At 52.9% G+C, this 25,656-nt stretch overlaps 2 protein-coding genes across 2 annotated transcripts in view; one reads left to right on the plus strand and one right to left on the minus strand.

Annotated features, from left to right (window-relative positions):
- The window catches only part of LOC119102831 (putative G-protein coupled receptor B0563.6), a 49,808-nt gene extending 32,646 nt beyond the window's left edge, over positions 1–17,162 (plus strand). Inside the window, exon 4 of the mRNA XM_037226282.1 lies at positions 17,138–17,162. Coding sequence (XP_037082177.1) covers positions 17,138–17,162 — 25 coding nt within the window. The remainder of the gene's footprint in view (positions 1–17,137) is intronic.
- A 4,203-nt stretch (positions 17,163–21,365) lies between these two features.
- The window catches only part of LOC119102832 (putative G-protein coupled receptor B0563.6), a 28,657-nt gene continuing 24,366 nt past the window's right edge, over positions 21,366–25,656 (minus strand). The window contains exon 3 of the mRNA XM_037226284.1: positions 21,366–22,063. Coding sequence (XP_037082179.1) covers positions 21,366–22,063 — 698 coding nt within the window. The remainder of the gene's footprint in view (positions 22,064–25,656) is intronic.

Here is a 25,656-nt window from a genome sequence, read left to right on the forward strand (position 1 = left end):
GCGTCACATTGTCCCCGAGCCGAGATTGTTTCAGATCTATACTTACGTAGGTATCCCTGTTAGAGGATTTTGCGTCATTACCTAGCTCATGGAGGCAGGTGCACGACGCCAAAATTGTCACCATATGGAACGCGTCCTGATGGATCTTGAGTTCTAGCCAACAACTATCCACTTACTTATACCAGATGGCATGAATGGGTCATGTTTTGAGGATTGCGTTACATTTTTGGGTTGGCTCTTATCGGCCGGAGCAAACAGACAACCAAGACAATTTCTGAGATCCTCACATTTTCCGTGCCACATTTCCTGTCTGCCGTCTGCAAATGCGTGAGAACCAGCCGGCGCCACTATATATGTACGTGGGGCCGACCTTTCTCTGGCCGGTCTGGCCTTACCACGCTGTCCTGACGTTACCGCGCTACCCTGGCCTAACCGCGTTACCCTGGCCTAATCGCGCTACCCTGGCCTAACCCCGCTACCCTGGCCTAACCACGCTACCCTGGCCTAACCACGCTACCCTGACGTAGCCACGCTGTCCTGTCGTAGCCACGCTACCCTGGCCTAATTACGCTACCCTGGCGTAACCGAACCGCTCCTGACGTCGCGTGAAGTTACCATCGTCATATGCATTATTGTATGATCATAGGCCGTCAAACTATTTCGCCCTCGCGGTAGAAATTCCACATGCACGGTTATACCCACGACCCTGAGATCGGACAGCCCATTTGCTCTCAGATGCAAGAGAGGCGCATCCGTTGATAGGTATGTTGCCGAACGCGAAAGACGAGGAAATGCCAGCATGCGTTATGATATACTCTCGTCAAGTTTCACCAGTTAGTGCTTCCCGCATTAGCCAATAGTCCAGGGTTTGACAGAGGCGAATAGAAGTATCACAATAAGTTGTGGGGGCTGAATACACTGTGCTGTCAATACAATATGCATCTGCACTGCACGCTTTGCTAAATATCGAATGTTTTATTTGCCGCATTTTCTAATTCCTGTATCCGCCACGGGTACGGAGGTAAGTTGCACTGGGGCCTTTGCGATCACCATACCGAACCTTCGAAGTGCGAGGCAGTGCAGGATGTATGACTGCGTTATTTAGCACGCGCTCGGGTGGGGGATCAAATTGCTCCCCCCGAAGGTTTTCCAAAATGGTTTCCGAACGGCGTGGCGTAGCCGCGCCAAATTTGGCATAGCTGTAGACAATTGAATAGCGGATCGTTTGACAGAACAAATTAGATATACCTTGTAAGGTCGCTGACCTATGGCAGGTTAAACCATGCGACCATGCGACCATGGATGGATGCATATTGTTTGACCATGCGAAACTCAGGGCAATCTTGTATGATTTTGTCACCATGACCTTCAAAAGGGTTAAATAAGGTCACTGACCTTAAATGAGACCATGATTTCAGCGAATACATTTTGGAGAGAATTCGTTCAATTTGATGTAACAACGGGGTGTTTCACGAAGCCATGCATCTCTGAGATGCTTTCTGAGGCAAAACAAGCATTGAATGAACAAATTACGTTTACCTAAGGTCAGTATGAAGGTCAGATCAAGATCAAAACTAACCTGTTTCATTACTCTAGAGCTTGCTGTATGGGATAGTTTCTGGTGCTCATTTCAAATCTGTTGATAGCAGGAATCGCCTCATACATCTTCCGTTTACTTGTAAGAGGTCAGAATAGGTCATTGACCTAAGATGGTTCAGGTCGACATTTTGTTTTTAGGAACATACTGGCTGGCGTAATCTTTGTCGTTTATTCAAATGCGAAACTCAGGGCAATCTTGTATGATTTTGTCACCATGACCTTCAAAAGGGTTAAATAAGGTCACTGACCTTAAATGAGTGTGATCTTTTGCTCAGAAACAGTTGTCTAAGTTATGGGGCACTTTGGAGACGAAGCTAGGATTTGACATTGTTTGACCTTATTTGACCTGAATTTCATGACCTAGGAACCTCAAACTTTGACCTAAGTGAGTTCACGTACAGGTCAACACACCCTGCAAATTTGGTGTCTAGCTTTCTTAGTTTCTGAGATCTCAGGGGGTCAAATTGACCCCCACCCGATCGAAGGGTATCTTGCCGGCCACCCGGGCGCGTGTTAATCGACGTGTAAAAGGTGAGACGTCCCCTTCCGGACCTGGGTGCGCCACTGGCGTTTTTATCGGTTTTGGCATCAATGCAGATGTGGGTTTGAGTCAAAAGCTTTCATCGTAGATTTTGTCTGTCAAAATGGGCCGAGCAGATTCCGAGATTGTGAAGCCGAGTCCCTCACACCGTACAGTCTCAATCCTGTTTCTTTGTTGGTAGTCAGTTTAATCATGATGTACCTGCACTTTTTGGACGGTCGGGTATGCAGCGTTGGCATTTTTTTTTCAACAACAGCGCAGAAGAAGTGTAAAAGATGATGTACCGCAAAATTAAAGTTTGGTCAGTTTTACCCTGAAATGTTACGTTTGCTTTCTATGGAACGTCCATAGGAATATATACTCCTGATATGTTGTGATATTTTTGTGAATTATTATGAATTATTATGATTTAATGTTGCCGGAAACAACACCATAGCATATAACCTTGTCATATCACTAAAATTTATGCAAAATTGCGAAGGATATCGCGCTGCCCTAGGTAGTCTTCAAAGTATGAACAGTGAACGAGCAAAACATATTGTAATGTTGCGTGCGGTATAACCGATGCAGCCGATTTTTCTCCAAGGTTGTATATTTCCGACGCCTGCTTGACAAAAAATGACTATAGTGCCGCCCTCGCATTACTTTTTAATGCTCTTTCTGTCCTTTACTGTTTGTCGCGGATGTGAAACACTCACTTCGAATAGCAGTCGCCATCCGCAGCTATCGTGGGCTCTGAAATTTGCGCAGACGTGCATGTACCTGCTGATTGTATAGAAACATTGCTACTGGCACAAATTATACATAACTGATGTACGTAATGTAATTTTGTAGCGAGAGCAAAATAGATTCGCTTATGCGTAACTGATCGCGAATTCTAACGCAAATAGAATACCAGTTAGCCGGCCAGTCAGTGGAGACCACCTAGACTGCTCCTCAAAGCGCCATTCACCGATGCGTTTTTAATCAGAGCTCGGGAACCATTGCTTCAGCTCCTGAGAAATGGAAAATGAAAACCATTTCTCTTCTAAAGCTTGGACCGAGTCACGAGCTCCGCGGGAAAGTGGAGCGATGGAGCCGCCGGCGTGTTTTGTCTCGCGCCGAACTCCGCTGCCTGGGGGCTTCGGGCAGTATTCAACGACCTCGCCAGCCTCGCGTCCCACAGCCTGGGCATTCATGTCCAGCGCCGGATGAAAGCGGGGAGTTTTGTCAGCTGGTGCGGTGGACCTGTCGCCTCGGGGCGGAATGTGGGGTCAGGGGCATTGGCCTGCTGACAGCGCAGCCCAGGTGGCGTCGGAGCCCAGGTCGCCCGCTGCGACGCCCCCACCTATGTCTGGCGGGTGTGTTTTCCTGAGCGTCCCCCTCACAACAGGTGGCGGTCAGGCGAGGAGCACCTGGATCCGGGCAGGCCTCCCCCACCCCGGTCACACATGTGGAAAGCTCCGATGCCTGGCCGCCATTCCAAACGCGTGGCGTGACACGCCCTGGGGGATTGGCCGCTAACGCACTGTGGCATTGCGTTGTTCTGCGAACCCCACGGTATGCAATGTAATATCGTGTGCAACCAAAGGACTCAAACAACCTGATTAAACCGCATGGACCTGGCGGTGGTCACGTGTTGTTTGGACGGCGCGGTAGCCGCTCTATGGGCCTCGGTTTACTGCTGCCTAAGTTTGGCGTGACGCACCGCTAAACAGCGCCGCCAGACAGCGACGCTAGACAGTGGCGCAGCGGTTGTGAGGCTACGAGCGATGACGCGGCGTTTAACGGACAGGTGAGGAACGCCGTCGCGCCTTGCACAGTTGTGTTGGCCTTTACCGAACTGGAAGAATGGCCTTTACCGAACTGGGAGGACTGACGTGGTCTTCGACGGGGCTGGAACGGACGCTGTCAGGTTTCATGAGCCTGCGAGGAAAGGCAAAGCATCTGACGGAGCTGTGCTTGCCAGTGCGGCATCCGACGGAAATTTGTTAATGCGCTGCGTCTGGGGCCGTTACGAGGGTCGCCCTGGCATTTCACTGGTTGTTTGAAATGATGCGTTTTACGGGAATCGCGCCTCGTCGGACGCCGCAGTGGGGCATGTCCCGGCACCACGGGCTGGCGGCCCGTATCGGCCCCCGCTTCGCCCGGCCGAGGCGCGCGCAGTCGGTCGCCGATCCGTCTGTGTTCGGCCCCTCCCGCGTCCGCCGCGCCGACACCTGGCGATGACGGATGCCGCTCGGCTGGCCACATTTCGGGCCGTAGTGTCATCCGTCGCTCGCGGTCCCCGGCCGGACCGCGCTCTACCGAGTCAGCCGGCGGGGACGCGTGCGGACGGGCGCGGCACGCAGAAACAAACGTGGGTTACTGCCTGTTGGCGAAACTAAGACGGAAACGAAGGTGTTGCTGGGAACATGCCACCAAATAATGGATTTGTGCAAAGGAGATGTCGGGTTCGCGCGGTATCACACCTCATCTCCTTAGATTGGCCATCAATTTGGTCCCTGGCAAGGCAGCGAAGGTGGCATACATTTTAAACCACTCGATGTGAGTGGTTCCGCCAGCGCCGGAGGGCGTCTCTGTCATATTGAGGCCGGTCGTGGTGAGGAAGTGGGGTGGCTGGGTAGCAGCCCGTATGCCATCTGAGGGCCGCACCTTCCGTGTGAGGAGGCGGCGCGGCAGCTCCTGGAACTCTTGCGTCCCGTGGGACGGGGGCCGCACCTCTCGTCTGAAGTGTGACAGGTCAGGGGACGACGGGTCCCTCTCCAGCGACCGGCGCTCGGTGTGACCGTCCGGCGCGCGTCACCGCCAGGCCGTCAGCCCCGCTCCACCCGCGGCGGTGTAACCTCCCTCTGCCGGACCGCCGAGACCATCCTCTCACGGGGCCGCGCTGGTCGCGCCCCACCGTGGCCCGCGCGGGCAGGAAGAGCGATGGCGCAGCGGGACGACTCGGCCCGGCGACGGGTCGGAGGCGCCAGGGCAGGGGCTGCGGCAGCAAGCCTGCACTCGCTGGGGCCGTTTGTTGCTGCTGGCTCTGAGTTCGAGATCTCCCTGCTGACGTCGGTGATACGGCCGTTATCCGTGCGGCGAGGAGACGATTTGTGTGTTTCCGTAGAGTGTTCCGCATGGTCGGGCTATGAGGGAACTGCGCAGCGTGTACGTTTGCTGTGAGTAACGTTCAGAAGCCGTATTTAGGCATCGTTCCGTTTGCTTTCAGTATACCATTAATGTACGCATCGTTCTTCATCGTCCAATGTTTGTTTTCGAAACTGGATGTTGCCTCTCGCCACGATGCGAGCACAACCACTCTCAATGTCCAAAACTATATCGTAATCGTGGTTGCGGTTGAGTACATCTGGTTTTGATACCTTCAGAACGTGACGACATGTGCGATCCCTTTAAAAATAATTTACCATAGCTGTAGGCGAAGACATCGCCGTGCTTCTGGCGTAGCCCGGTTAGGTTGAGTATCCTTGTACACACCACTCCCCGTGATTATGGGCGCAATATCACCTATGCAGTCGGCGCGCCCAAAAACCCCAATTAACAACCACAACTCCCCGTGGCTGTCACAGGACAGAGCACCCTTCCGCCCCTTCCCCTCCCCGCCTTCGCCCCCTGCTGTTGGCAATGGCGGGCTTCTCATGCTGTCGGACGCGCTATGCACCACTGCAGAGAAACTGTCGGACGGTTCTGCTGTGTAATGGGTGTTTGGCGGCCCGGGCCCAGTCGCCGGTTTTCCTTATATCATTCCCAGACCAGTCTGATGCGTAGCGTTTCCAGAGTTTAGAAAGCATGCCTTAAGCGTCAGAGCGTTTAAGCAAAGCGTACCTGCCGCCAATAAGCGTTTTAGACGCAATGTTCACTCGTATGAGGGAGTTCTGCGTACCGTTAATTGGAAGCACGTTAAACACGTGGTCGCATTGATTGGTGCACAGAATTGCAACACGACCAAGAGTATAACATTCCCTGCAACATGAAGTAGCGAACAATGTATCTTTATTGCCATTTTACTAAATAATGACGTCATTTGACAACTTTTGGGAGAAATATGCACACCTTTCTCGACGTTTTCACACCGTCCAAAGTGGCCCCACTGTTCAACGTAACCCCAGTCAATAGTACGTATTCATCTGACGCTATGGATGCCTGGTCTGATTTCTGTGACTTTTTTGGCGCTTCCACCATCCCAGTACGAGAAATAAGTGTGAAGGAGAACGTCTAAAGTGGTAGCCACAGCAACAGCCTGGAATTAGTGTCTTAGCGAGGAACTGAGCTAACGCGCAGGACGTTAGGTAAAAAGACCAGCGACCTGAGCCCGGAATAGTTGCTGCTTGGGGGTCAACACGCGCTCAGGTGTGGGGTCAGTTTGATCCCCGATGGTTTTCCAGAATTATTTCTGAACGGCGTGGCGTAGTCGCGCTTCACTGTGCATAGCTGTAGACAATTGAATAGCGAATATTTTGGCATAAAACAATTGAAATGTACCTCGTAATGTCACTGACCTATGACAGGTGAAAGTCAGGTCGTGGCTGTCAGCGAAGGTCATTTCTTGCAAATCGTTCTATCTGATGCTATAGTGGAGCGTTACACGAAACCTTACATCTCCCAAATTGTTTTTTAGGCAATGAAACTGGTGAATCTGACATTGCAGCAAATTCCATTGATCGACGGTCAGGTATGAAAGATCGAGGTCAAGACCGCCCTTCTTTTTTACTGGAGAGTTTGATTTATATGATAGTTTCTGGTGCCCATTCCTAATTTGTTGACATCATGGACCGCAGCAGACATGCTCCATAGATCTCGTAAGGGTCAGAGTATTTACATGTACACTTACCTAGAATGGCTCGAGCACATTTGCTTCAAGGAACATACCGCCTAGCGCAGCCTCTTACGCTTATTCAGATAGCAAAATAGAAGCTTTCTCGTAGTGTTTTGTTCACCTTGACATTTTAAAGGTAGAAGGCCTGACCTGAAAGGAAAATTGACGACATTCTGCTTAAAACAGTCATCCAGGTTCAAGGCGGTTGCTTGAGTAGGCCTTAGGGCACTTCGGACACCAGTATGGAGTTTGACGGTGCTTGACCGTATTTGACCACAAGGCCATAACCTATAAACCTGAAATTCTGTCAGAAGTGATATGACATGCAGGCAAACCGACTCTGCGAATTTTGTGTGTAGCTCTTATAATAGCTCTCTTCGTTCTTTAGAATCGTATGGAGCCAAATTGACCCCGCACCTGAACGAGGTGTATTCAGCAGGTCACCCGGGCGCACGTTGAGATAGTCGAACAACAACGAACAGATGCGCTGAAACCGGCGGAACTGTTCCAGTCCCCAAGCCGCAACGACGCTGAATGGACGCGGGCGCCAGGGCGGCTTAGCTGGACGCGGGCTGTGCTGAGGCATGACATGCCATCTGAGCAGTGTCCCCGCCTCCGCCCCTGCTGGCTGTGTCCTTACTGAGAAGTGGACCGGCGCGGCTGCGTGCCGCATCGGTCTAGGCAGCGGGCAGTGCGAAAGATGAACCTGAGGCCAGATTCAGCGGTAGCCTCTGTCCAGGGGTCATACAACGTATTGCATCACTTTGCATGAAACTGATTTGCATTTGTGATCAGATTGTCGCGTACCTTCCTTAAAAAGAACGCGGCGGAGTTAGTTATTGACTAGTCTCGTAAGTCTAATGTGGCCAAGTCAAAGCTTAAGCGATTGGTTTACAATATTGCGCTACGGAGGATTTGACGTCCGCAGTAAAGTGTTATGGAAATGTGCAGCAGCACAGAAATAAACAACGGGCGCTTATGACAGACTAATAACGTTAGTAAAAGCCTGCTTAGTATGCATTACCTGGGTCGCCAACGACACCAAAATGCGGTGAATTTGTAAACAACGTTGATTCCAGTTTGATGCAGTTTCGTGAGCAGGCGACTGAATGGTGTGGTTTTGCAGACCAGAAGTCCCATGTCGTCAAAATCTAGCCTTCCCATTCAATCAACATGAAAAATACGAAATTTGCTGATTGCGGAAAGCAACGTAGAACGGGTCGAAACCGGATCGAGATCCCGACTACCCGGCGTCGCGACGGCAACGAACCCGCCTGCCTGCCTGCCCGCCTGCCCTGCCCGCCGAGCCCTGCCCTGCCCCGCCCTATCCCGCCCTGCCCTGCCCCGCCCTCCCTGTCCCGCCCTGCCCTGTCCCCGCCCTGGCCTGACCTGACCTGATCTGCCCGCCCTGCCCTGCCCCGCCCTCTGCCCTGCCCTGCCCTGCCCTGCCCTGCCCTGCCCTGCCCTGCCCTGCCCGCCCTCCCTGCCCTGCCCTGCCTTGGCTGCCTTGCCCTCCTTGCCCCGCCCCCCGCCCGCCCGCCCCGCCATGTCCTGCCCTTGCGGTCCGACCCGACCAGACCCGACCCGATTCGATTTGAATTGATTCGATTCGATTCGATTCGATTCGATTCGACCCGACCCGACCTAACCCGAGCCGATCCGACCTGCTGCGACGCAATCCGATATGTCCTGACACGATCCAATCTGATCCGATTTGATCCGATCTGATCCGAAATCATCTGATCTGATCTGATTGGATCGGATCGGATCGGATCCTCCGCTTGGGCACATCCGGTGCTGTTCCCCGTTCCAAAATTATCCGTCCCTTTGAGGTGATCAAGGAGCGTCGTGTTGGCTCCACCTTGAACCATGCTCGGACGCTTTCGAGAGGCACTGTACTGTAACTGGTCGGAAAAGAGCATCACGTGCGATGCTGGGACCGTTTCTTTCGCCGTACTCCCGTTAGCGCCTTAAATTTCCCCGAGTTCGTTGACCCTCTGTTTGCCTCTCCAGCCTGTGAGCTTGTTTTTCTCACGCTTCAACAATTGCCTCCCATCCAGCCCAAAATTGCGTGACCCGCGCCGCGCGTGACGGTGGGGTGAAGCTGGGGCCGCTGCCAGAGAGCGGCCGGGTGCAGGTCACGTACGTGCCGAGCCCGCCTCCGGATTGGTCGGGGTGCTGAACTCCATCGGGCGCCGACCTGGGCTGCTGGCGCTGAATCTAGCGTGGATGGGCGTTATCGCCTACGAGGAGGCTTTATGTGTGAGGGATTGAACAGCGTTGGGAAGGTGCTGTGCGGAACGGGATCAGCCGAGCCGACATGTGTCATAGCTACGGAAGAAGTCTGACGTGTTTAAAGGGAAATCGGCTCGTGCCATCGTGAATCCCCTCCGGCGGGGGGGGGGGGCACGCCGGCGCGCTGTGGGGGGGGGGGGGGCGCTCGAACCAACGCAGCTGGGACTCGGCCCGGACTTTCCATAAGAGAGTCCAAGTTCTTAACCCCGGGACAGCTACCGAACAAGGTGTTAAATGACTGGATGGAGAGTATTGGCCGAAAAATAATCGAAAGCATGATGTGAGCGGATAATTGTGGAATGGAAGATGATTGGATTGCGAAATGTTGACGACATGAACGGACCGGATGGAGAGCAATGACCGAAAAAAATGGAAAGCAAGATGTGAGTGGATTATTGTGGAATGGAAGATGATTGGATTGCGAAATATTGACGACATGAATGTTGATAAGAGTAAATTCCAAATTGAAATATCAGTGCGTAAATATGGACATCATGAAGATTGCGGCGGAAAGTGACGGAGTGGAAAATGTCATGAGGGACAATGATTGGAATCGAAACTCACCGACGGGAGCAAGCGGGACGGTGATAAAGGTTGAAAGGTGAAATATTCGTATGACCACCACTCGTGAATATGCTACCAGGAGTACTCCGCCGCTACAACAGCGCATTATTCTTCATGCTAGTTCGAAATCAATCACGAGGGCACGTCGCGGCATTGCGTTCCAAGAAATAGAGCACGTAAAAGAGGGAACAGGGTGGCGCGAAAGCACGTGGCAAAACATTATATAACATGGGTGAAGCCGACATTACAGGAGAAATATGACTAGAGATCAGACCACGCCAATGTAACCGGCCGCTACCACCGCCACTGGTGTTTTATGCTATGGTTTCCAGGCGTTCGGAAATCAGACCAGACCGTCAAGTTCAGTGGGCAGCTCTATTTGTTCCAATTGATCACATTTCCGTGCCATCGAAAGAATCCAAACAGTTCTCAAAATCTCCCCTTGGACATCTTGCTTCCCGCTCCATGTTGCCTGTTGTCACCCTGCCATATTGCCGTTTCATCTGAGGACGAAATTGTAGTCTGCGGCTTACGCAAGATTCTAGACACCAACGCATGGCTCATTCATTAGCCATTTGTGGCGCCTGCTCCCTACTGCAGTTATCCGTGCGGTGTTGCATAGGTTTTGTGGCTCCAGATCCGCATTGTCAGACGTGGCGCAAGTAGTCATAGTTTCAGGATACTTCGCTTTCTGTTTCACTGGAAACGTCTTCAACAGTTGTCCGCCATCGGCAGTCAGTTGCACTTGAACAACTTCCCGGGAGCGTGCCCTGGCCAGTGGTACGGCCGCTGTCTGGGGGGGGGGGGGGGGGGGAGCGTGACGTATGCGGTGGGGTCCGGTCCGGTCCGTGTGACTGGCGGCGCCCTGTGTCCGGCTGGGGTCGCCGCATTAGCCGGCCGGCGCGCGGCGTCGTACACACCGGCACCGCCGAGCACGGCCCCTATGTCGGCGTGCCGCTCCGACCGGCCCGGCGGCGACCGGGTCCCACAGCCCGGGCCATCCGGCGGAGCCCGGACCGGACCTCGGGACCGGGATCAGGTGGCGCGGCCCGGACCGAACCGCGGTCCAGGCGGAGTCCGGGAACGGATGGGCCGGGGTCCCTCGTGCCCTGCCCACTGCCCGACGGGCGTCGCTCGGTGCTTGCCGGTGTTTGTCCTCGTGTTTACCAACTCCCGTGGGTGCTGTTTCACGCTGTGACGGCGTTTATGACGTCAGTAACACCATATTGCCCCCGCACGAAAGCCTCAAAATCGTCTCTCTTTATATGACATGCGTGATGACTGTATGTGACGGAGCTGACAAGCGCTAGCACTCTTCTTAACGTTTGATTCCTCGTGGCACTTCAAATTCGATTGTTGAAATAGGTCGCATTTCGGGAGCAACGTTGATTGGGCGGCAGGGCTAGGCCATTTGTGTACTAATGCATTTGCTGGAGCATACTTGCAAATTTCCGGGATCTTATTGCGTCATGGAGGATCATAACCGGACACAATGCATCCGCGTTACAGTAGATTAATGGAGCGTCTAGGTTTTCACGGGCTGGCATTGATCTCGCTTTGGTTATGACGGTCGGCGCTCGGGCGTGACGTTATGCCCGATGTAGTGTGCCTTCCGCTACCGGGAGGGGCAGGCCTTTCTTTCCGTGTTGCATCGATCGCACATATCGAAAAGAAGATCGATGACGCTGGGGGTCTATTGCCGTCTTGATCAAACACGGCTATCATTCCTGACGAGTCCCACAAACCCAGCACGTGCAAACTCGTCAGCTATGGCGCCAGTGCTCCGTCACAGTCCATGATAAAAGTAACGCCCTACTGGCGTTACGTGTACGTGATGTCTGGCTCGCGGTGTGGAGCGTAGAAAAGTACAGGACGTTGTGTTTTCTCGTTCGGATTCGGCGCGCAAGGTTTTGAAGTTTTGTTTTCAATTAACTCTCTCCCAAAAACTAGGCGAAATTTATTTCTGAAGGTAGCATATCAGCTGGTGCTTATGTTCATATATATATATATATATATATATATATATATATATATATATATATATATATATATATATATATATGTACGGTTAAACAACATGTGTATGGTTAGTGTAATGTGAACTTCGACATACTAACGTCGAGCGTTGATGCAATGGCTGTCATCAGCTCCGAAACTTACGGAATGATATACCATTGCTGACTGGATAAGACAAGCAAAGTTCGAAATGAAAACCACCTGGTGAAAAATGCGATGAGTCGCACAGGAAGTTTAATCAAATGTGTTATATTTATGGTGAAAATTGTTCCGGTGGTGATCGACATACTTAATTACTTAACGGTAGATGTTGGTGTCAGGAAGTTGGTTACGTGAACGCAGACGCCACACTTTCCTCGGTGTATCCTTTGATAGTTTGTCAAAACTAACGTCTCTTAGATTCCGGGTTCAAATCAACGCTTTTCAAAAATATTACGGCGCACGGTGATATAAGGCGCAGATATGAAGTATAATGCTGGCGAAAGGAAACTTCCGTATGAATGAGGAGCGGACGCAGCCTTGCACGTGTAGAACTTTATAATGGCTTTCTAGTAAGCTTCGCTCCATTTACTATGATGGGAGTGGCCAAGTTAGCGGAGAGGGGGGGGGGGGGCAAGTCCTTTATGTGACGTTCAGTGCCATACGGTAAGGCACGGTTGATGCCGCGCTGTGACATATTGCTCAGACAGGCCATCCGCACAGCGACGCCCACCGTCACCTGACGGCTTGGAGACTTTCAAAATTCAGTTTTCCAGCATGAAAATGGGCTTGCTTTGAAGTTGCGGAAAAATATGATTTACAATCGGGCACCAAATAAATTTCAATATAGCGAGAGTGGTAGTGTCGTCTTGTATCGCATCGTTTTCAGTGCTTGTCGAAGCTCTTATCCGAAGCGTCAACTAGGTTATCGATTCATTTGTTCGTATTTAGCCCAGGTGTGAAACAAGGTAGTATTCATCAAACATCTCATAAATATGGGCGGTTTCAAGGCTCGTTTTCAAGCGCCGTAAAGTCACGACTCGGTTTGTAGTCAAACATGTCAACATTGCAGAAGTACGGGGCACGGCTTCTGTGAATACACTCCCCGATGCTATTAAGTGGTGTATGAGACTACGAGACACATTGCAGGAAGGTTGTGAACGTCACAGCCAAGAAGACATACGAGTGTGGTTAAAACGGCATTTTCAGAAGAATGGTTTGGTAGCTATTCGGTTCCTCGCTCGCGGTGCGATGGCACGTCTTGATGCCTCATGACTCGTATCTTGGCTCGTTTGACACTGTTCCTGGTCGAGCCCTGATATAGGCGCGAGTTATTGCGCCTATAAAAAGCCTCTCGGCTCTTTTCTGCTCTTTCTGGCATCAGACACGAATCGACAAACGCTTTTTGTCATTTCACAACACTGATTTTTAGGCATGCTCACTCGGCGATATTGAACCGATCACAACGTAGAGCAGGAGTTCAACGTGTAGAGAACTGGCTGCGTCGCTGCTGGATGTAGAAACTATGGTGATCGGGGGCTTTGTGCCACCCGTCCAAAAAGTCACTCAGCCCAAAATGTCTTAAATGAAAACCTCACACTGCATGTGGAACAATTTATGCCTACATTCTTCCAAGCCGCCTCATTCATGCCCATCGCGTAAAGTTCAAGCTGTAGGCCACCATGTCGTAGGAGCCCGAATTGGTTCGTAAAGCAAAGGCGGTTCTGCGCAGGGGCTTTACTTCGAGCGCCGTTCGTTCAAACTTTGTGTGACGTGGTTTCAAACAAGAGTTTCGCGTTGAAGAGCATCGTGTAATCCAGCGATCTGGAGTGCGCTTGACACAGGGATACAGGGATAACACAGTTGGACACAGGGATAAGTGAGAGAAGGGCCGCGGTCCAGTCGTCCCAAATTCTGTCGAACAGATGAGAACCGTGAAGTAGCCGGCGTGTCCGTGGTGTAGTGGCGACGCTCTACAGCGGTTGCCCAGACACACGTCTCAGGCAATTGGAATAAGGAGGACCACGCCGACCGCAATGGTGTGAGAGCATCTCGGTGTCTGCACAGAAGACAGGTCGAGGGCAAGCTGACGGGTGCGGGGTGGAAGAGACGGGTGGCCATGTGCTGACGAGTACGGAGCGGAAGAGACGGGTGGCCATGTGCTGACGGGTACGGAACGGAAGAGACGGCTGGCCATGTGCTGACGAGTACGGAGCGGAAGAGACGGGTGGCCGTGTGCTGACGGGTACGGAGCGCAAGAGACGGGTGGCCATGTGCTGAAGAGTACTGAGCGGAAGAGACGGGTGGCCATGTGCTGACGGGTACGGAGCGGAAGAGACGGCTGGCCATGTGCTGACGGGTACGGAGCGGAAGAGACGGCTGGCCATGTGCTGACGGGTACGGAGCGGAAGAGACGGGTGGCCATGTGCTGACGAGTACCGAGCGGAAGAGACGGGTGGCCATGTGCTGACGAGTACGGAGCGGAAGAGACGGCCGGCCATGTGCTGACGGGTACGGAGCGGAAGAGACGGGTGGCCATGTGTTGACGGGTACGGAGCGCAAGAGACGGGTGGCCATGTGCTGATGGGTACTGAGCGGAAGAGACGGCTGGCCATGTGCTGACGGGTACGGAGCGGAAGAGACGGCTGGCCATGTGCTGATGGGTGCGGAGCGGAAGAGACGGGTGGCCACTCTCAGCCACGTGCAGAAGCTTCAAGGGGATATGGGAACGAAGTCGGACATCGTCAGGAGCGTTTGATTTTATAACGATGCACATTTCTCTCTCAGACACGTCGATCGGAGGAACTGCATCTTCTGGGGAACCACTTAACCTGACAAATGTTTTTTTTTAAGACTACTGTACGGTCGCATATGCCCTACGTGTGTTGCCATTAGCAGCAGTGGAATCGCTGTTCAATTCTGGGTCAAATACTAGCGTAGTGAAACGACTGTCGTAATAGGAAGCGCCGCTGTAACACGACCTGTAACAGCAAAACATGGAATCGTCCTGTAGAAGTTTCGGTGAGGGCTTCCCTGGAGGCTGCTGCCACGCACGCTGCGAGGAAAAGCTCACTGAAGAGCCACTGGGCCGCAGCAGATATCTGAAAAAGGCCAATAAATGGATTCTGCACGCACCGGATCTGACCACGATATTTTTTCCTCTATGGCTTTCTAAGAGATAGAGTCTATGCTGGAAACCAGAAAACGTAGAGGAGTTGAAGGTTGCAATTCAGCTAGCCCATGAAATGGCGTCGCAACTTGTGCTAGGGTTGTCCGTACCCCAGTTCTCAGCGCGAGATTAGTGTCTGCCAGCGCTGACATGGCGGCCACTTTGAACATCCTCTGTGAATCTGACTTCAAATGGAGATTAGTGTCACCAGGCCAATTATTTTTGCCGTGATAAATGCAAGTAATAACAACATGGATACTGGAATTATCTCTCGGAACTTCTCGGGCGTGATCTTTTGATTATTGAAAAGACACCACTGTATATTTTATAAAGGTATGGGAAATATATGGAATACAGGTAATGACAACATGGATACTGGAACTCTCTTTCAGAACTTCTCGTACTTTATCTTTTTATGTATTGAAAAGGTGTCACGATGCATTTTACAAAGGAATGGAAAATTTCAGGGGCTTGCGCACAAAGCGCCCGATGTCCCCCCCCCCCCCCACCCTCGTCCGCGTTACCAAAGGTATAGCATGTAATAATATGTACGTCCTGAAGTGTTGGCAGTTAAAAATTTCAGGTAGATGCAAAAAAAGAAGATCAGGGACGGGAGCCTGCAGTGATGTCTTATGACAGTCCAAAAATTTCGCGCCCTCGCTTTTTCAGTGAGTTTTTTTAGTTGTGGCTTCCCAAAATGCGAAATTCAGCCAACGCCCGTGGTAAATATATTCCAACTGCGTGACGCATAACACATCCTGGATGATTTAACGTGTAACCGGCAGCCTTTAGCCGTGAGCTCGATATTGATGTTTACTTTCGGTTGCGTTTCGGGCGTACCCCGCCCCAATCGACGTGAAGGCACTGCTATGGGAAGGATTTGCCACCGCCATCATATAAACAAAGACGATGAGGCGGACATCAATTGAGTCCGAAATCTCAAAATGGAAAACAAGGTCTGTGCTTATGTCAAATTAATATCTGCCATTGTTATATTCCCGTACCACAGCCTGGTTGATATTATGCGCGTGTGTTGATATTGACTGGGAAACTACTAAAATTTTCACTTGCATTCAATTTTGAGGAGTTTGCGTGGAACGAATGAGGTGAAAGAATTTTGCTTACATGAATGTGGTAAAAATTTGCGAAAATATGTCCTCGTCTCCTTGAAGGGATTTGGCGAGGTAAAAGGTAACGTTTCTATTTATGATACGATCGGAAATCTCATGGTAGAAAGATTTTGCAACTCCTTCCATTTAGGACACCTAAAATATTAACTTTTTAGTTGTTTACTTCCATGACGTCATAGACCAAAGCGCTGCTACAATAGAGGTACCATCGGTGGTAGCCGCCCCCCCCCCCCCCCTTAGGTTATTGTGATGATTTGAGCTCCAGAATGTTCTCCCCAGAAACCAGCTCAAGAGGCCTGAAGAATTTAAGGTCCTGATGGGAAAACACCTAGCCAAACGAAATATATCATGTTCATCAGTAGCGTACGCATCGGTGAAAGGTACCAAATAACTTGGGAATGGTGCTTTTGGGGTACAGATTTTCAGCAGGTGTATCCATTTTGTGCGAGTGATATAAAATGCCGGACCTCAACAGCTTATGTTCACAATCTGGCGCTTGGCGGATGCGGCGCGCCCGCCGCCATTGGTAATCACTCGTGTCCGACAGCCAACGTTGGGTCCTGTTAGCGAGACCTTGGCCGTGGTCAAACACGCGAACCAATTACGCGAACGGCCTCAGGCCGCGTCTGTTGGCGCAATGGAAGTCGTGCGGCGCAAATGCGATGCGTTCTGAAGGCCAGCAGAGAGAGCGGACTCCTTTAATGGGTAAAGGTGTCTGTCAGCCAGATGGAAAGCGTGCACGGTGTAACTACTGTGCGTTCTGAATGCCAGCAGGTGAAGGAATATCTTTGATACGCAGATACGCTAGTTGATCAGAGGGAAAGCATGATCGCAGTAAGCGTGCTATGTTCTGGAAGCAAGTTAGTGGAATGGGCACATAAACACACCACTAGCTGTTTTTTGTTGTCTTTGCTGGCGGTATTGTCGCCGCTCCTTTTGCCTCACTCCCAAGCCTTGCTCGTTTCTCCAGGTCGTATAGCATACATTTAGCGAGATATGCTACCGTTCCGTGCCGGACCCTAACCTGGATTGTTATTTTTCAGATACAAGTTCTCGGAGAACTCGTAGCAGGCGAGACACGGAGCTGTTGCCGTCCACTCACCGCGCCGCCGACTGTCAGCCAGTCCCGTCCCACAGTCGGCCGCCTGGGCGGTGTCGGTCATGTGACTCCGCCGGCGTGGGGTCGAGTCCGCCGCCGCTCTCTCCCCCAATGAGGCTGGACTTCCGCTCCGCCTCCCGTCGCGTCCCGTTCCGTCCCGTCCCGTCGCTTTCCGTTGCGTCCCGTCCCGTCGCGTCCTGTCCCGCCTCGTCCCGTCCCGCCTCCGTCCCGTCTCATCCCGTCCCGTTCCGTCCCGTCGCATCCCGTCGCATCCCGTCGCATCCCGTCGCATCCCGTCCTGTCCTGTCACGTTCCGCCTCGTCCCGTCCCGCCTCGTCCCGTCCCGTCTCATCCCGTCCCGTCTCTTTCCGTCCCGTCTCATCCCGTCCCGTCTCATCCCGTCCCGTCTCATCCCGTCCCGTCTCATCCCATCCCGTCCCGTCCCGTCCCGTCCCGTCCCGTCCCGTCCGTCCCGTCCGTCCCGTCCCGTCTTATCCCGTCCCGTCCCGCCCCGTCGTGTCGCGGTGTTCTTTGGGCACTGGACGTTGTGTGCGGAGCGGCCTGTATCGACCGGTCCCCCGCACCCAGCTGCAGTACGCCGGCCACCGAGCCTGGAACTGCTAATGAGTCCCCGCCGCTCGTCTGTTGTGTCCGCGCTGGGCTGGTGCACTGGTGGTTCGGCTATCGTGGTTACTTTCCAGACCACGCGCCGGGCCGGGCCCAGACGTGTGATGTGACGCACACCGCCGCCGCGCTGTTCCGCAAGGCATTTTGACGGCATGAACTGTTCACGTGTCCGCAATTACGAGTCGGCTAATCAGTGCGCTATGGCTGGCGCTGTTTGGGATCCGCGCCGCCGTCCAATAACCTCACCGGTGCTTACTCTGTGGCCTATTGCAAGCTGCGGGAACCGCGAGAGGCGCGGCCTTGTGGTGCGCCGCGCCGGCTCGCGCGCCTATGAGGCAGCGCGGTGCGCGTGGCTGATGTAGAGAGGTGTGGCTGTGTGGCGCGCCGCGCCGGCTCGCGCGCCTGTGAGGCAGCGGCTAGCGCCGGGCGCGCAGCTGGTGTAAAGAGGCGCGGCCGCTGGTGAGAACGTTCAGGCGACGGCGGTTGCTCGGTTGCACGTGGCCGGCCCTGCTGGCCGGGGGTCGCTATTCAGACCGACATTGATGGTGACTGTTGTGCGAACAACGTTGGCGGTGTGAGAACGGTAGATCCTCTGCTTGCATGAATAATATGAAACATGACACTCTTTTATTGTAAAGTTCTGGAATAGCATCATCCAATATGCTCTCCTGCGCAGTTGGTAGATACGCGCAAACGTTTGAGAACCGCAGTCTCGACAAGTACCACTCAGAAACTTCATAAAAACATACATCGGCTGAATGTAGAGGAGCCGACAGCAGTCACCAGAGAGAACAGATCTTACATCCAGCCAGCAGTCAGTCACAGTCGCATATTGGTCAATACCTTCAAGAGGGGCCGACAGCCGTCACCAGAGAGAGCAGATCTTACACCCAGTCACCGATCGTAGTCACCCAGTCACCTTGCCGCAGCGCCACTTTCATACCGTACAACAGCTGACCATCCGCAGCGTATTGGTGGGATGACACAACAACAGACCGCATCGCAGTGCCCCAGACAGGTTGATAAACTCTGGCTGTTTTTCAAACCGGCTAGCTGGCAGCAAAGCAAACTGATGGTCACCTGCGCGATGCGCCACGACTTTTCAGATTGTAACGTACAATTGGGCTGTGCCCTCTGGCGATGCTTCAGTTCACCGCCGCCGCGATATATGGTACGCGCTTCGGTGTGTCCCGATGTTCTGACGTCTTGGGCTATTGAGAACAGTCGTTTAGCCTGGAGCTGCTGGGACAACGCGAGTAGCTATTAATAATGTTCGTTATAGCCAATCAGGCTTGGTAAAATGCGTCTTCGTTCGCGAATGCGCGATGGCTCAGGGAAGATATTTGCCATAAGGATGCAGGTAATCTTAATGATCAAATGCAGTACCACTCCGTGCTATTTGTGTTACGTAACCTTGTCTCCTTACTACTATCACTCATCTATTGAATAAAGAGTAAAAAATTTGAGTAAAGAAATTGAGTAAAGAATGGGCGCCATATGATCACTATCGTCGCCGCTCCCTAAAGCCCACATCATCACTATCATCACCTTATGAGATCTCTGAGGGTGGACCACATGTGATAGTGCAAGCGATGTTAGCTGGTAGATTTTTTTATCAGCGAGTCTGCGAGTAAAGTGAGTGGCATTCAACATTCGCCACCGAACAGACATTTCATAACTAGCCTAAGACAGCTCTACACTACCAACGGACGGCCAGGACTTGTTGACGGCACATCAACGGAAGGGCCAACAATGATCACACCGATCCCATGCCTTGAAATGAATCACAACAGTGGGTCGCCTTCAGGCTAGCCAGACTGCGTGGGGGGTTTCAACTGCAATGCGAACAACCCTCAAGTATACGACTGCGTTCCGTTCCCGTCATCCAGACGCACGACCCAAACACGCCCGTGCATCCTGCGAAGACCGGATCGCCCGACGCTCACATGGCGTGCAGCGCACACAGCTAACACAGAACATGATGCCACGCTGCCGCCAAAGTACATCGTAACGCCGGCTGCGGCCCGTGAGGACCGGCGCCCGGACAACGTAATGACGGTGTGGTGAGGCCTGGTAGGCCGGCTCTCCTCGTCAGTGCAGCGGACGTGGCTGGCCGGCTGGCCCGGCGGAGCCTGGCTGGTCGGCTGTCCCTACGGAGCCTGGTCAGCCGGCTGTGCGATGGGACGATGGCTGGCCGGCGGCCCTCAGCGGAGCCTGGCTGGCCGGCGGTCCCCGTCGGTACAGTGGAGCCTGGCTGGTCGGCTGTCCCTACGGAGCCTGGTTAGCCGGCTGTCCGATGGGACGATGGCTGGTCGGCGGTCCCCACCGGAGCCTGGCTGGCCGGTGGTCCCCGTCAGTACAGCGGAGCCTGGCTGGCCGGTGGTCCCCGGCGTAGCCTGGCTGGCCGGCTGTCCAGACGGAGCCTGGCTGGCCGGTGGCCCTCAGCGGAGCCTGGCTGGCCGTCTGTCGCGGCGGAGTCCGGCTGGCCAGCGGTGCTGACATGCGGGCGGATCTGGTCGTGATGCGCCGATCAGCGCCCCATCACACGGCTCACCGGCGCCGTGTATCGCGCCTGGACGAGGGGGCGGCCCCGGAGGTGAGACCACCGGAGGCCTGCCGCCCGCCGCCCCGCCGACGTCACCGCCCGCGCTCCAGAAGCCGGCCGACGCGACGTCAATGCTGTGACGTCACAGGATGGCCGACCTTTTTATGGTGAGGCGATAGACGAGCAGGCCTAGAAGTTGTTAACGCTTTGTTATCGCTAATGCTCGGTTGTGGTTGCCGTGCACTGGAGCTGGCGTCAAGAGCATTTAACTCAGGTTTTGCAACATTGAAACAAGTAAATATTTACACAAAGAACACTGTACTCAACACTGAACAACCTTCAACTCAGCTGGCTTCAGAAGCAATAAACAGGAGTGTGAGGAACGCATAGATCGGCGTGCTTCAGGAAGTTGTGAAGCATTTGAAACAGCGCGACTCGAGCACAGTACAAGCTTTACGAGTAGCTATTTAGGCGTGACAGTTATACGAGTTTTAGAGTATTATAAAAACCAGCGATGCCTTCGATCAACGATGATATTGTTAAGCTAATCCCTTCTGATTTTGTCGGCCGTATGGGACAGGAAAGACAATGAGCAATATGGGCATGGACCCCTCCCAACACCAACAGGCGGCAGGCACCAGCTCCGAGTAGCGCCCGTCACCGGGTCGTTCATCGTCTAAACACGCAACCGGAAACGAACCACGAACAGCACCATCATCCATCCAACATATTCTCTTGGATATTCTTGTTCCGAGTCTGCAGTGTTCTCAGAACAGATCGAAGTCAGTCCACGCACGTGCTGACTGGCCGCAAACCGTGGCGGTTGTGCGTGACTCCGCCGCGACCGCGGTGTTCAGGCGCCGTGCACGACCGCCGACCTGGCGGAGCAGCCCCCGTCCCCCCGTCCCCCCCCCCCCCCCCCCCACCTATCCCGGTCCTTCCGCGAGCTCCCCCACACGCCCTAGAGCGCCGTGTCGGCGCCGGCGGCGCTGCTCCGACGTCAGACGTCCGTCTTGGAGCTCTTGGAGGGTGGCAGGACGCTGCTGTGCTCGCGCAGGCCGATCGTCTTGAAGAACGTGTCGCGGAACTCCTTGGTGAACAGGCAGTAGATGTAGAAAGTAAGCGAATAGTTCACGATCTCGAGCACGTTGGAGACGGCGCGGAACACCTGGAACGAGTACGACCGGATCATGGCTTGCGTGAAGGACACGCTCAGGATGACCATAGGCAGGTTGCAGAAGAAGAACAGCGTGGCCGTGGAGCCGAGCAGCATCATGAGCCGGTGCTCGTCTGTCTGCTGCGCACGCTGCTCGCGGGACAGCTGGACCAGCGCCCGCCGCTTCCGACACACGCGCCGGTACGACCAGTAGATCTGCAGGTTCAGGTAGGTGACGGCCACTGTCGGTGCGATCTTGTACAGAATCTTGAGCGTCCACTTGTAGACGAGGTAGTAGACGGACTGGGTGAAGGCCAGATTCTCGGCGATGCGGTAGGTGGTGCTGTTGTCGCTGGCGAGGCAGGCGGTGACGCTGTTACGGAGCGTGTAGGGGGAGAAGATGATGAAGGTGCAGACGGGCAGCAGGGCCAGGGTGAGCCGCGCCCGCCGGCCCTCGTTGGTCTGGTTGTGAGCGCGGACCGGGTGACACACACTGATGTATCGCTCTGTTGTCAGCGCCACCAGCATCAGCACGGACAGGCCTGTCGAAGCACAGACACTGTCAGGATATCGCCACCAGCTCTGGAAGGCCCGCCGACATGTGCAGAGGGACGCCATCAGAGCCACCAACGGTAGTACAGCGGAGCGCATACAAAGGAGCGGTACAAACGGGGCCCGAGCCAGAAACGGCGGAATCTCATAGGCGTTTGAGGGGAGCGTGAAGACAAATTATTCTTTAAACGTATTGTTTGACATTTTTATGGAGCCTTAACTGAGATAGTCATTTTTAGGATCTTTTCTTGAAGTTCAAAGTTATATTCTTTTTAAGAGTTCACATATTCTCACTTCCGAGCTATGCGCATGCGAACTTGTGCAGACTTTTTCGTGTCGCCTACTTCGAGGGCATCCGGTGTTGTAGGACGCCGTAGAAACGTCACACGAATTCTACGTTTTCAATGGTCATACCGTGTTTCAAGGTCAAGAATAATATGACCGTTAACTTACTCGTGTCTGGTGCACGTCAGCATAAATTGTCTCAGCAACGGACATCAATTGCTTTTCAATCAGTCGAACGCATTAAATGCACGTTCCGAACACGAATCATGTTTTGTGATACACAATACAGGAATTTGGGCGGTGACATTAGTTATGACGGAAATAAGGCAGAAAATCGAGCTTAAGAGAAATGCTCCAATTGTGTTTTTTGACTGAAATAGCCGTCTTGCAGATTATTCGGTGCAGCACACTGCGCCGTTCTTAAGACCCAAAACTCCGTAGGCTTTCAGCTACACGCCCGCAAAGAAGTGCAGATTTGTTCGTGCAGACTATTCCAAAGTCATTCAGGCATGCATGATGCCATAGAAACGTTATTCAAATTGTGCTACCCATTGTCCATGTGGCGTTTAAGACCAAGAAGAACATCATCGTGAAGTCGTTCATGTCTGGCGTTCGCGAGCACAGCTTATAGATATTACGGGCTTCTCGATCTCGATTGGCTCTCGATATGTGTTTTGCAGGCAGTGCAAGATCCAAACACGAATAACGTTTGTGCTGTTTAATACGTGAGGCCGGACACGGTACTAAATATGACGGAAATAAACTTGTAATCGAATAACCCGGGAATAGCGCCATAACCGAGAACGTGAATACAAGTAGACAAGTTAATTTTGCAGACAAAAAGGCAAGAACGCCACGAGAAAGGGCCAAAACACGAGAGCATCATGATATTTGCTTCAGCGAACACGTCCAGCACCGCTACTGCCATATCTCGCCGAGTTCAAGGACCACAAGTGAGTGCTAGGGTTGCAATTTCGCACGGCCAGCTTGACACTACCTCTGACATACAAACGTTCCATGACGCAATCAAACAATAACGCATTGAGGAGCATATTTACTAAAAGAGAATTTGTGTTTGTCTAGAGCGGCCTTTCGCTGAGAACACCACGAGAAAGGGTCAAAACACGCGCACATAACGATGGTGGCTAAGTTCACACGCATAAATCAGCAAGCCATCTAGCGGCGAGTTGAAGTACTGCAAATATGTTAATCTGCCTGCTAAGCTGATAATTCTGACACGGCCAATCTGGTAACGACTCTGACGTCATTAAAGCGCTCAATGGCTCAATCAACCGACAACCCAATGAGAGGTATAGATGCTAAATAGTTATAAGGTGTTGTTTATGCCAGTCTTTTGGCATTTCCACTAGGCACAAATGAGTTTTTTGTATCATATCTGCAGATAGGGTTGATGATGCATGTAGGTGATGCATGCTGATATCCTTAATGTTTTGTGTGTGTTGCTTTTGTATGACGCTTTTCCTAATATTTTTTAATGTTGAACATGTTTTTCAAGTAGACTATTTCCTTGCAATGCAAAAGAGTCGACGTTAGATTTGTCCAGCGCTTGGGAGCAGCTGCTCTCTCTAATCTCTGCCGCCCCCCCCCCCCCCCCCATGCGCCGCTCCTGGTCTGAACACATGAGCTCCGCTATCGGGTAGATAGTGACTGGCGACGCGCTGGAAATACAGGCAGTCATAGGTAGATAGCAGACAGCCAACAATGATACGGATGGCTACAGATGCTCGGAGGCTTCCCGGACCCGGCCTTGACCTAAATTGAATGCAAATTCCACTCGACTTGCTAAGGTACTCGCTGTCTGGCCATTGTTCTAGGACTGAGACCTCTTGTCTGTGACGGAGCTTCCCAAAGCGCACTGGTGGGGCAGGCCAAGCGTTGTCATGGGACGAATCGGTCGAGGCGTTGGCGTGTAATGCCGGGCGGCCTTCAATGCCATTCTATTCGGGCTCGGTGGAATGGGACAGTAGGAGACCAGGTTTCCAGGAATACAGGGCGGCTATCACGATCTGCACGAGCGCGATATCCTCAAGTTGCGCTATCAACTGGTCGCTTGACAGTGATTTCTCCCGGATCTCATTTACCGGATATCGGATAGGCGGCTACCTTATCAGAGCCGTGCTGCCGCACAAGCGCCTGAAATCCACTCTTGGTCACGACAGTCTGACTAATTCTGGTCCACAAGCTAAAGTAATCACATGTAGTCATTAGCATATGCTTGTGATCAGTTTACCATGAAATTAAGCGCAACGTAATTCTGGGATAGCAATATTTGGTAATGGTAGGTGACAGTCCACCGCCCCCATTCCAGGACGACCACGCCGCGCGATCGTCTTCCCCCCCCCCCGCCGTTCAGGCCGTAACCAGCAGCCTCGTCAAACACCAAACGTGTTAAATATGGCGGGAGGCAATCGCTGATTGTCATGAGTATGCTTTTGTACAGGTCTTTAAGCACGTAGATTGCGATATCACGTCACTGGTGTCGTCCCCGATCCAAGGCTACAGTGGTAGACTGTAGACAGCGGACTGGCATTCTACAGTGGTAGAATGCCGGTCCTGTCACCCTTTCCTCGACGGCGGCTAGCGCCCGGCTGACGGCTGCAGCAGCTGACGTGAGCAGGTAGCGCAAGACTTGTCAGTCTCAGCCGCTGTCATGGCATGGAAAGATCACCACCTCGGCAAGATCGCCAAATGGGGCCCCGCACGTGTCGTGCACGCGAAATGTTAGCACAATGCGTCGACAGATGTTAAGGGAAGGTTGATAAATGTTAGCGATTTGCGCCAAACGGTTGCGGAGGAACCAGCTGGGAACCAGAGGCGGATGAGACGGACTTTGCCCGCCCTCCTCCACCCTGCCCGGAAAAATGCTCAGGATTTACGCCGAACCTTTTGCCGGGATGGATTGCTAGGATCAGAACCCACCTTAAACGGTGCCCGTCGCGTCAGCATCGACTGCGTCATCCGGTCATAAAATTCCAGGTCAACGGCGGAATTTTATGGCAAAAGTTTAACGTGCCGTTATTCTCGGCACGGCTCGTCCTGCCCTCCACGTCACCGAGCCTTTTAGCGCGGCCGCTGCCACCAACCGCGGGCCACGCCAGCCGGGCGGAAATAGCGAGAGCCTGAAGCGACCCGAACCCACTCCGCCACGGGCGAGCGGGTCTGAAGACAGGCACTCTACCCATTTGAAGTAACGGGACGGGTGGTCATTCCCAGCATGAGTTACTGCATGTTAAGCGATAAGGAGCGGGTCTTGCATTGGCATAACAACAGTGAGAAC

This window comes from Pollicipes pollicipes, unplaced genomic scaffold (assembly GCF_011947565.3).
Source record: "Pollicipes pollicipes isolate AB1234 unplaced genomic scaffold, Ppol_2.1 Scaffold_5724;HRSCAF=6776_pilon_pilon_pilon, whole genome shotgun sequence".
Lineage (NCBI taxonomy): Eukaryota > Metazoa > Arthropoda > Thecostraca > Pollicipedomorpha > Pollicipedidae > Pollicipes > Pollicipes pollicipes.